We start from the raw sequence: 12,500 nt of genomic DNA on the forward strand, positions 1-12,500 counted from the left end.
TACATATATATATATATATATATATATATATATATACATATATACATATATATATATATATATATATATATATATATATATATATATCCATCCATCCATCCATTGGGACCATACTCTGTGCAAAGCGTTGATGCTGCCAAAGCAGTCTCCTTGGCTGTTGGGCACAATCCTGGATGGGTTGCCACTCCGACACAGGATAACAGCATGCTGACACTCATTTTGCCAACCTCGGAAGGATGACAGGCTGAGTCAACACCACCTGGTATTAATTCAACAGCTGAGTGGGATTTGAACTCAGGACCCAAGGATCCTTAGCCCACCACCCAAACCATTAAGCCAACACCAGGCATATATACATATATACATAAACATAAATATACAGGTAGTGGAGAAAATAATGGAAACACCTGGTTAAATGAGGCACACCAAGTATATTGAAAGCACCAGCTTCCACACAGATGTGGCCAATGTGTTAATCAAGTAAGTAACTTCCAAGCATGCTTAAGGTCATGTGTAAAAATGCTGCACAGGTCTGGTTGCCTATAATTATAGTAAGCATGGTTGCTCGAGAAGATGTCAGTGACTTCGAAAGAGGGGTATTGTTGGGGCGTGTTTGGCAGGAGCTTCAGTGACAAAGACAGCTCAACTTGCTGATGTTTCACAAGCAAGGGTGCCGAAGGTGATGTCAGCATGGAACTCTGAGAGAAAGACATCATCAGCAAAGGGCAACAGTGGGTGGAAGCGCATACTCCAGGATTGTGATATCTGTGCATTAATTTGAAGTGCAATGCAAATCAGGCTAGCAACTGCAGATCAATTCATGGTAAATTTCAACCTGGGTGCAAGCAGCCAGTTTCATCAAAAATGGTCTGCCAAGAAATCCAAAGAGTGGGATACCATAGTCGGGTTGCAGAGCGCAAACTGCTCATCATACCTGGCAATGCACTGATGCGAGTCCAATGGTGCAAAGAGCACAGCCAATGGACTACCAAGCAGTGGAGAAGTGTGATATGGTCAGATGAATCTTCCTTCACCATGTTCTCGACAAATGGACGAGTGCACATGTGACACCAACATAAAGATCTCCATAACCCTGGGTGTTTGGTTCCAACAGTGAAGGGTTCTGGTGGTTCTGTAATGTATTGGGGTGCATTTTCCTGGCATGGTTTGGGTGCAGTCATTCCTTCAAACGGCAAGGTCAATGCCAATGGCTACTTTATGGGACTGAGTGATCATCTTCACCCCATGTTGCAGCATTTCTTTCCTTCTGGGAGGGGTGTTTTCCAGGATGGCAATGCTACCATCCACAGAGCACGTGTCGTCACCCAATGGTTTGATGAGCATGACTGATATCCATATGTCATGGCCTTCTCAGTCACCAGATCTAAACCCAATTGAGCATTTATGGGATATTCTGGAACGACACCCGAGACAGCATTTTCCACCTCCATCAGAGAGATGTGAGTTGTTTGACTTTCTTGTGGAAGAATGGTGCCGCATCCCTCTTGCAGAATTCCAGACGCTGGTGGATTCTATACCACGATGCACGCAGGTTGTAATGATCGCACGTGGTGGTCCAACGCCATATTAGGTGACTACATTGGCGTTTCCATTTTTTGTCCACTAACTGGATATACTGGAGGCCTGCCAGACAGACAGCAGCCTGTGCAGAGCTGAATGCCACCTTCTCTAATGCTGGAGGCAATATGTCTGCCTTGATGTCCTCTCGTCAACCATTTGTTGACGAACTAATCTCAGCTAAGCTTATCTGTTTTCTGCTCTAAATGTGCCAGACCATGATGGGCCGGATGCCCTCTTCAAAACCTACAGTTACGTTACAGATTTTTGGATTTAATTGTGAATTCAGGAGACAACCACCATGCAGAACTGTCATGTTAATACTTTGAATGTTTTTGAACCCTATCTTGATTAACTTTTTGTGTTATGTGGTTGTTTGAATCTTAATGCACGAGCAGAGTATCCACCCTATGGGTGGGTCAAGATTGCACATTACTTGCTGAAAAAAGTAGAGTGTGTTTTACAAGAAGACTATAGATGTTTGTGTGGTGTGCACCTAAAAGGTTCTAGATGGTCTAAAGGTCGAAAGGGTACGCTCCAATAGTAGTGAGGATTTAAGGGGTTGAAAGGGTCTAATCTCTCAAGCATGTAAAAAGGGTCAAATAGGTCTAAGCGGTCTTAAGTTCAAAATGGTAAAGGGTCAAAACTATCTCACTTGTCTGAAAGAGGTAAGAGGTCTAAATGGTGTTGAGGTCTAAGGGGTCTAAAGGGAGTCAAGGGACTTAAGGGATGTAAAGGTCTAAAGGGTTTGTGGAGTGTAAAGTTTCGAGGAGTCTAAAGGGTATAAATGGTCTAAAGAGTGAAGGGGTTTAAAGTGTCAAAAGGGTCTTAAGGGTGTTAGGGGTCTCTAGGGGGTCTTCAAAGTTTTAGGGGGTCTTGAAGGTATTGGAGGTCTTAAGGATATTAAAAGTCTTGGGGGTCTTAAGGATCTTGAGGGTCATAGGGGTATTAAGGGTCTTGGGGGTCTTCAGATTATTGGGGATGCCAGGGGTATCAAGGGGTCGAAAGGTGTCATGAGATCTAAAGGTACTGAGGGGTCTGGAAGTTGCACACACGCACACATGGATCTTTTAATATATCGATTTTTTTATGTCTTCTCTTTTTCTTGGTGAGGTGGGGGTATCGCAGTGCATAAAAAAGCAGCTCAGCTATTTCTCTGAAGTGGAAATTGATTGTTTGAGGTTACTCTATTTCCATATTGCTTGCTCTTAAAATAATCCTGCCTTTTATATGTCTAAATAGAATGCATTAAGTGTCTGATAGGCTATATATTGGACAGTGACTGAATATGGAGCAACAAATTTAAGGTTCAACAAAAGCCTCGTTTTATATTTTAAGGTTAAAAAAAAACAAATTAAATTTATGTGTGGAAGAGAAAGAGGACTGATGAATAGAGGTGAAGTGGTAAATGGTTCCTCACCAGCCACGGTTCCTGCAGTCATATTCAATCACCCCTCTCTCTGAGTTGATCTCCATGTCCCATCGTATTGCTGAGGTTATCCAAGACCAGAGATCGCAACAAAGATCTTAGCTATGTGGTGACTATAACAATATATGACATACTGTGCTTTGCATGTTGTACTAATCAAACAAAAATGCTTAAATCCACGAAAAACAACTTCGTTTTCGAGGGATTCGTACTTGAGATGGAAAGCACAACCGACTGTAAAGAAAAAAATCAGCTAGATTCATAGTTCACCAGATGACCCAGAAGAAGACCACTTGGCGATCAAAATGTTAGACCTGACCCTTACTCTAGTTATAGTTTTGGTTCCTACATTCTCAAATATGGAGAGCAAACATAATAACAACAGCAAGAGGAAACGTTTCCTGAGTGGTGTTCACTGTGTCATGCTTACCAGGAAACTGCCGAAAGAACCCGTCCATACTCCCAAAGTACTGCCACGTGAGGGTGGGATCCTTTTCCAGATTTTTGATAAACACTGGATTGAGAGCAGTCGACCAGAAAGCTCCATTTATAATGGCGGGATCTGAAAGGAGACATAAAAGAAAAATTAGTAACAAGGAAAATTAAAGGAAAAACATAAAATATTATGGGGATAGAAAATGGAGATTTCTACATGCAAGAGGTAATGGTGTTTTGTAAGTATTTGTGGTAGACTGGATCTTGTGGTGAGATAGTTGCTTTGAAACTACTTTCCTTCTCTTCTTGGAAGGCAAACCCGACCGAAATCAATCACAGATAATTCCACAAAGCTTGTAATAAGTGTCCGTCCGCTTTCAGGAAAGCCAGAAAACAACATTTATCCAACCTAAAGATTAAAATTTCTACCTTGTCTCCCTCCTCTAAAACCTTGTGGTACCTTGTCATCGGTCTCTTTAGCATGCTCCCCATCCATGCCTTCTCTCGGTTCAAATGGCACCACAGCCTGCTCCGCTCATGAGAAGGTTGAATGCCTCAATTCTGTGTTTGCTTCCAAATCTTGTGTTCCCAACCCCTCACTCTCTGTACCCACCCGACCCAGATGCACCCAACTGCTCCTAGACTCCACATCTCTTGCACCTGAGAAGGTGCAGAAGTTTCTGGAAACCCTCAACTGCAACTTTACCAGACAGCATCTGCTCACATGTCCAAAAAAACCTTCTCTCCTTACTCTTGCACACACTCTTTCTGCCATTTTCACCCTATCATTTACCCAATGTTAGCCTCCATCTGCTTGGAAGTTAGCCAACATCACCGCATTCCATAAACTAGAAAGCATCTCATAATGCAAAGCCCGTCTGCATCCACTTTGTACTCGAACTAAACATGACGAAAACATTTGGGTGGTGGGTGTGAGAGAGGGTGCCAGCATGTTGCTTAGATGACTCAGACATTCCACCGAAGCATGGTAGTGCCTGCCTCAGTGACTTGCTTTATACACATCATTAAAAGTAAATAATGACGGATATTTTCTTTCACAATGTGGCAAGATTCCCAAAATTCCTCGGACAAAGAGCATTATAATTACCTGGATTTTGTGGTTCCTGGTAAACTCATTAAAGAGAAAATAGTTGGAAACAGACAGCTACCTCAATCACTCCAGAATATAAAAAAAACACGGGTTTGAAGCAAAAACATGACGATTGCTAATGTGCATATATAATACATTGGGGTAATATAGCTCAGATCGATTCCAATTGCACTTACAAGAGACCTGAATCATGAGGCCCATACTTACTGTGGCTTTCACAAGGCTTATGATGCATATCGGCTCAAGCCTTTCGATATTTGATGATCCCTTTAACAGTCAATTTGTTTGTTTTACACGGAAAGGAAAAACTTCTCGGGAGGGCATGGCGATTTTGAATAAGACAGCTCCAAAGATGTCTTTGGCTTCGTACAGCAACAACATGGTGGCCGTATGATTTTTCAGGTTGAAATTGTGGGTGGAGTCAGGCCAGCTGTCCAACCAATGGATGGGATGGAATGTTACACACAAACGGATGGCCAAACATACGATTAAAAACTGTAGATGGACACATGAGTCGTGTCATTCCAAAATCATTATATTCCTCAACAGCAAAGATATCGTGGCATATTCCTTAACAGCAAAAAAACAAAAACAAATTTAGGAGTGATCGAAGAAAAGTCATGTTGCCTGGACACTTTCCCAGGTTCAATTTTTTCATGATTGGAAATAATATCAGTTTTCCAAAGCTTTGGATTGATTTGAAGTAACTTTTACTTCATTATGTTTTTTTCTCCGTGGAGCGTTTCCATCGTGTTTCAGGGAAGGACAGACAGATGGCCTTAGATATATATATATATATATATATATATATATATATATATATATATATATATATATATATATATATATATATATATATATATATATATATATATATATTAGGGTGGTCCACAAATATTTTTCCCGAATTTCCCCGTGTCCATAAGGCTTGATTTTGTCCACTATCACTATGGATTTATTCTACAAAATTTCATGGTGATTGGTGTATAACTAGGGGTCGCTCAGAAAGTCAACTTTTGACCAAAACATCAAAAAACATTCGAGAATATTGGATTTTTTGTTTCAAACACTTTATTATTCCACAAGTTACATAAAAATATGCAGCGCACTGCACTCTGCACTACAACACTGTCATAACACAGGTCACATTTCTCTGTCCGTTATCCTGTCCTCGGCCTAGTTCATCAAAAGGGCCTTTGATGGCTCAGGAAGGGCCTTGCGATGGTTCGAAACAAGTCTGAGTAGGTATTGTTTCTGTTCCCCGTCTTCCGTGAGTGTCTCATTGTACTGCTGGACGAGTCGGATACCGTGCTCGGCAGTGTCGTTTACGACTTTCAGCCTCCGACATGCCTGCTGGAGCTCTGTGTAACAGAGATGGCTCTCCCACTCTTTGTCGCTACCTTCAGGAATTCGGAGGCCTTTTCGCGGCTTTTTTCACCCAGCAGGGAGAAGAAGGTCATCGTTCGTTCTGTAACCAATCCTGGGATTTGTTCAGGCCCGCAATCATGTCTGATGGAGGAATTGGTCGATGGTACTCGACAGCTTTTGGTCTGGACAAATTGGTGACCATCTTCGACTTCGTCTCCTCGGTCACGCGATCGTCGAAGAAGGCGAACCCCACCAAGTGTTCCGACAGGTACCACAGGTGGTTCGAGAACGCTTTAACCGTCTTGTCCGATAATTTCCGATCCGGGTAACGTTTGAGCACATTCATGAACTGGATGTCGTTATAAGGAGCCCAGACCCCAATGGGTGCCTCATTCCAATATTTTACGTACGCCAGGCTCACAAACAAGGCAAAGTCCAGAATATTCTTGCTTTCCTTTTTTGTCAGTTTGAATTGATGGTGGAACAAGTAAATTTTTATAGCGTATATTCCTTTTGCCATCCATCGAGCGTGATGCATCGCTCCTGGAGCCCGGAATCTGAAGGATCCGGCATCCGCATCGCCACCTAGGAATAGGAGAGATATCTTCAGCAATTCCAGGTAATTCAAGGTCAGGTCAGGTTCGATCTGTGACCTGCTACAGGTACCATGTAAACCTGTACTAACCTGTTCCATGGTCGGGTTGTCGGCGACTAAACCGTCTCCCCCACCAGGTTTTCTGGTGAGGAGGGTGTTTGGATATGGACACCCAGCAGGATTAAAAACAAAACCTGTCAAAGGGCGGAGGAGCTCCTTGTGAGCCAACGGCCATCCATATCTAGTGCCCAACTGTGTCTGCGGACGTCCTCCTGCAGTTGGGTTACTTCTTATTAGGAGGTTGGTGGCAGGATTTGCACTCCAGCCACCGTAAAACGCTTCATTCCGCAAAACGCAAAAACGCAAAAAAATCTGAAAACCCACTCCGTGGGAGTACCTCCTGTGCAGCTTCCCTTCGCAGGGCAGCTCACCGGATGATGGGATTGGGGCAAAGCCTTCGGGACCCCCAATCTTTGATAGGAGGGAAACCACGGGGTAACATCCCTGGGTCAGATTGCGGGAGAGTGTGTCGGAGTGGTGCTGAGGTGTCGTCCACCAGACGGCGGTCTCCTTGGGTTAACCTGAGGCGGTCCCTTCGGGTGGGTGCCTGGAATGTCCTATCCCTAAGAGAGGATGATCACCTGTCTCTGTTATCATCTGAGCTCAAGCGTTTGGACATCGGGATTGCAGCTCTCTCTGAGGTTCGGAGACCGGATTGCGGCGAGATAATGGTGGGTGGTTACACCTACTATTGGTCTGGTCGCTCTGATGGTTACCATACCCAAGGAGTTGCTGTAGCTGTGTCCAATAAGCTGACCCCAATGATAATTGAGGTAACACCGGTCAACGAGCGTATTATGAGATTAAGGATTCGTCACTCCTTAGGTGTCATTTCCCTGGTCTCTATTTATGCTCCGACTGAGGCGAATGATCTTACCGTGAAGGATGCATTCTACGCCACACTCGAGTCTGTGGTTGATCAGTGCCCCAGACGAGATACACTTCTAGTCTTGGGGGATTTCAATGCATCGACTGGAACTGATAGGGATGGTTATGAGGTGTGTGTTGGTCCCCATGGGTCAGGAACTATGAACCAGAATAGCACTAAGTTCCTTGACTTTGCAAGAAGTCATGGACTTAGGGTGGCTGGTTCATGGTTTCAGCGCCCGCAAGCTCATCGCTGGACTTGGTATTCCAACGCTGGCGGTGTGGCAAAGGAGATTGACCATGTCCTCATTGACGGTCGTTGGAGGATGATCCAGAACTGCAGGGTCTACCGGAGTGCTCAGTTCCTCAATACTGACCACAGGCTTGTTGTAGCAACTCTAAAGCTGCACCTTAAATCCTGGAGAATGGTACCATCCCAGCCTAGGCTGGATGTTGCCAAGCTCAGGGATGAGAGAGTAGCTGAGGAGTTTGCGAACAGGCTGAGTGGACACTTGGGGGTCTGGGTGCTTTGGGGGTCCTGAAGAGTTGCGGAGCGCTTCAAGACCACCGTCCTTGATGTTGCCGGTGGATGCCTTGGAGTTCACCGCAGGGCAAAGAAGAATTTTGTCTCTCAAGGGACACTGGATACCATTGACCAGAGTCGCAGGGCCAGGCTGAATGGCAGAGCTGAGCTGTTCAGGGAGCTGAGGCGTAAAACTGTACGTGCACTGAGGGTGGACAAGGAGGCCTATGTGCGAGGAATCTGTGAGGGGGTAGAGCATCACCTGTGGACAGGTGATTCTCGTCCCGCTTACAGGGGAATTCGCGCATTACGTTCATCCAAGCCCATCCCTCGGAGCACTGCAGTTCGAGCAGAGAGTGGTAGGCTCTTGACAGAGGAGTCTGAAGTGAAGGCCCGCTGGGCCGGTTACTTTGAGCGGTTGTACCAGGCTGATCCCCCAGCTGTCGAGTTGGACGTCAAGGGTGTTACAATCCCTGTTGCTGACCCTCGAATCAACTGTGGTCCACCATCGCTTGTGGAAACACGAGCTGCGGTGAACCAGTTGAAACGGGGCAAAGCTCCAGGGATCTGTGGCATCCATGCTGAACTTCTCAAGGCTGGTGGAAATGCTGCACTCGCTGTCCGTTGCATGCAGTTTGTGCTCTGCCTGGAACACAGGCATCATCCCAACTGACTGGAAGAGGGGCCTTGTTGTCCCTCTCTGGAAAGGGAAGGGTGATCGCCAAGACTGCAACAACTACCGAGGGGTGACGCTGCTCTCAGTGCCGGGCAAGGTCTTTGCTCGGATAATTCTTGATAGGGTTCGCCACCATCTGCTTGAGCACCAGCGTCCAGAGCAGTCAGGCTTTACGCCAAAGAGGTCAACGATTGACCGTATCCTTGCTCTTCGTGTCCTCACTGAACGCAGACGAGAGTTTCGGCAGGGGCTGCTTGCAGCCTATGTTGATCTCTGTAAAGCGTCCGATTCAGTGAATCGGGATGTCCTCTGGAGGATTCTTGGTCTTCGTGGGGTGCCACCGAAACTGATCGATCTGATGTCTGAACTCTACTCTGGTACTGAGAGTGCTGTGAAGTGTGGTGGTACCGCCTCTGACTTATTTCCAGTTGTTACTGGAGTTCGTCAGGGATGTGTACTTGCCCCCACACTTTTCAGCACTTGTATGGACTGGATTTTTGGGAGGATGTCGGAGAGATCAAGTTGCGGTGCATCGTTTGGCAATGTCAAGATCTCGGACCTTGATTTTGCAGATGATGCAGTCATCTTTGGGGAGACTTTAGACATCCTCTTGGGGGCCCTCGAGGTGCTGAATGAGGAGTCGGAGCCGTTGGGATTACGGATTTCTTGGGTCAAAACAAAGATCCAGGCTTTCGGTGACATCTTGGATGCTGCTGTCCTGTCTGTGTCTGTTTGTGGTGAGGATGTTGAGGTCGTGGATAGATTCACTTACCTTGGCAGTGATATTCATGTCTCCGCAGGTTGTGAGCCGGAGGTCAATAGACGTCTGGGTCGGGCCTGGGGAGTCATGGATTCACTGGATCATGGGGTGTGGCGCTGCCGGTACCTGTGCGGGAGGACGAAAGTCCGAGTCTTCAGGTCCTTGGTACTTCCAGTCTTGCTCTATGGGTGCGAGACTTGGACTTTGACCAAGGATCTGAGACGGAGACTTAATTCCTTTGGTACCAGGTCTCTTCGGAGAATCCTTGGCTATCGCTGGTCGGATTTTGTGTCCAACGAGCGGTTGCTGAGAGAGACTCGGATGAGATTTGTTACCTGCATAGTCCGTGAGCGTCAGCTGCGGCTGTATGGACATGTGGCTCGTTTTCCTGACGCTGATCCTGCTCACCAGATTCTCTCAGCGAGGGAGTCTCATGAGTGGAGGAGGCCAGTGGGCCGACCACGTGCCTCATGGTTGCAGCAGGTTGACCATCATCTCAAGGAGATGGGGATGGGCCTGGCATCTGCCTGGGGGATGGCCAGACGGAGGCCCCTGGAGTACCGGCGGAAAGTGGACGCAGCGACGCGCTGTTCTGGCACATGCTCCCATACCTGACCTGACCTCCAGGTAATCGTCCCTCGGTTGTTGTTGGGTGATTGCTATTGGTAAATAATCCAACATCTCCACTCGCAACTCAGCGAGTACCGGATCATCAAAAACCGTACACACGTCGTACTGGTTATGAGCCAAGTCTGCCCATTTCCTCTGGAAGCGTTTGAACAGAAGATCGTCGGGGCCAGAAGCTCCACCGAATGTGCAGGCATAGGCATGCGACAGAACTATTTCATGCATGTAGTGTCTACATGCAACCCTCACGATTTCTCTCTCCATGTAGTTCTCTAGTCTGATGCAAGCGCCTCGATGTAGGCCGGTATTGCTGCTCGTAGTATCAAAGACAATGCCATGAACCTGATCTTTGACTCCCCATTTTTCAATGCAATCAATACAAGCAGTTGCTTGCTGTTCGCCTGTTCCACTGGTTGCTTTTGGGACACCCAATAGGTTCTCTTCTCAGTTACCAGTAACCAGCACCGTGATACGGTCGACATTTTTCTTTGAGCCGTCGATATCTGGTAATACTAGGTTCCCGCTATCACGATGTGCGGCACGATTGAAATTGTGGTCTTAATCGTGGACTAATCGTGGTGATCCGATCAGATCTTATCAGATCTTGAGGTCAGTCGTGGCAATCGTGTTAATCATAGAAAATTTTTGAACGGTTCAAAATTTTTCTACGATCAACACGATCAATTGTCAATCGGGATCATCGTATCAGATCGTATTGCATCGGAACAAAGCGCGACAGATCGCAGCTAATCATGCTTCCTAATCGTGGTGATCGGGATCGATCTTAGACAAGACAAACATCACGCTCTGTGAGACCACGATTTCAATCGTGCCGCACATCGTGATAGTGGGAACAGACTTTCAGAGAAATTCCATGATCAGCTACGAATGGCCAATCGTGGCGTTCGTAACGGATCGCACGACAGTGGGAACCTAGCGTAAGAGTTTACCATCCCAGTGGAGAAGAAGAGGTCCTTTCAGGGAGAAGTCGTCTTCCTCAGTGGCAGCTGCTTCTCTACGTCCCTCCATACAAGAACGTCGTACAGAGCTCCATGATAGGGTGATGTCGCCGATATCATGACCTAGGGCCTTGGCGACAGCTCCGGCCATGAACACAGCCCCGCGATCTGGCAAGTTCACACGATCCAGCGCTGCTACAACATCCGGAGATCGGAAAATGTTCTTTGGTTTGGGATTGGATGAAGTAGCCGAATGAGCTTCTGTTTTACTGCAGCCAGGGGTCGCTGATGATGTTGAGGGAGCTATATATTCATCCTCCGGACTTTCATATTCAGATTCACCTGACGAAGACGATAGCGGTTTGCTTTCAGTTACCTTCAGCTTGCGGCTTTCCCTTTCAGCGTAATGTTGCCGAGCTAGGTCTTCATTTTCGTCTCTTTTTCGTTTATTTTCCTCTCTAGAGTGGGTGACTAAATCAGCTCCATCCATGCTACTAGAGAACACACTCTCTCGCTGACGCTCCAGGAAGTCACGGTCGGCACTGATCACTATTTCCGACAATGCATTGGCTGACGCTACATCGAATAACTCCTCCAGGTCTGAGAGAAATAGGTCATTGTTTATTTCACCAGTGTTGTTGTCCCTTTTGCGATTTTTCTTTAGTTTTAGATATCTCTCGTGGAGCTTTTTCAGCTTACGGACGCATGCACCCGGAGGTTGCATGGGCAATCTCGCTCTATTCCACAGCTCAATCACTTCACAACATGTGATTCTATAGCTCTTAGCAAGAGTCCTTTTCTCGGTAACATGGTGGAATTGTAAGAGGTGTAGAACATCCAGTCCATGTGGCAATCTTCCGGCAGAAAGCTGTGTTATCGATGCTCCCAGGAGCCAGCTTTTGGAAGAAGAACGGAGTCCTGGCTTCAACGCCATCACTCAACCTAAGCCAAAGAAATTGAAAGAAATGATGGACCAAAAATATCACATGATCAGCACAATATATTATTGAAGAGTGCGCTGCTCTAGACACACGAATCTAAAACCAACCGCCCTCATCTTTCCCGCTCGTGCTGCCACCCCCTTCCATCGCTGTAACGGAAGCACCACCACACCACTGGTTTGGCAGGGGGGGGGCAAGCAGGAGTACCAACAATCCATCTCAAAATTACACAAATTTCACTCATCAGCCAAAAATCCTCATCTCTGAGCGACCGCTAAACGTTATCGTAGGACCACAACAATTCACAGGCAAATAAGTCTGTCATAGTGAACAAAAACAAGCCATGTGGAGGGAACATTCAGACAACTTTATATTTTTCATATTGATCATGGACCACCCTAATGTATATATTGTTGTGGTTGACGAAATTCACAAACCACCATTCAGGTCCCTGAGGTGAGATATCTCCGTAAGTATATGTGTAGTTAGGCCCAAACCCGTTGTCTAGAGGGAATAAATGTCATTCATGCGGGCTGCGACTCTTCAGGATAGCCGTTTTTCTTTTACTATC

At 46.2% G+C, this 12,500-nt stretch overlaps 1 protein-coding gene across 7 annotated transcripts in view; it reads right to left on the bottom strand.

Moving 5' to 3' along the window:
• Positions 1 to 12,500, bottom strand: part of CACNA2D3 (calcium voltage-gated channel auxiliary subunit alpha2delta 3) — a 390,026-nt gene that overhangs the window by 233,502 nt on the left and 144,024 nt on the right. For all 7 annotated transcript variants that reach the window (XM_085897494.1, XM_085897493.1, XM_085897491.1 and 4 more), the window contains 2 exons: positions 3,438 to 3,569; positions 2,999 to 3,068 (listed from right to left, as the gene is read on the bottom strand). In XM_085897494.1, the coding sequence (XP_085753620.1) occupies positions 2,999 to 3,068; positions 3,438 to 3,569 (202 nt within the window). The remainder of the gene's footprint in view (positions 1 to 2,998; positions 3,069 to 3,437; positions 3,570 to 12,500) is intronic.

Source organism: Eptatretus burgeri, chromosome 10, assembly GCF_056783735.1.
Source record: "Eptatretus burgeri isolate ZD-2024b chromosome 10, Ebu_testis_v1, whole genome shotgun sequence".
Classification (NCBI taxonomy): domain Eukaryota; kingdom Metazoa; phylum Chordata; class Myxini; order Myxiniformes; family Myxinidae; genus Eptatretus; species Eptatretus burgeri.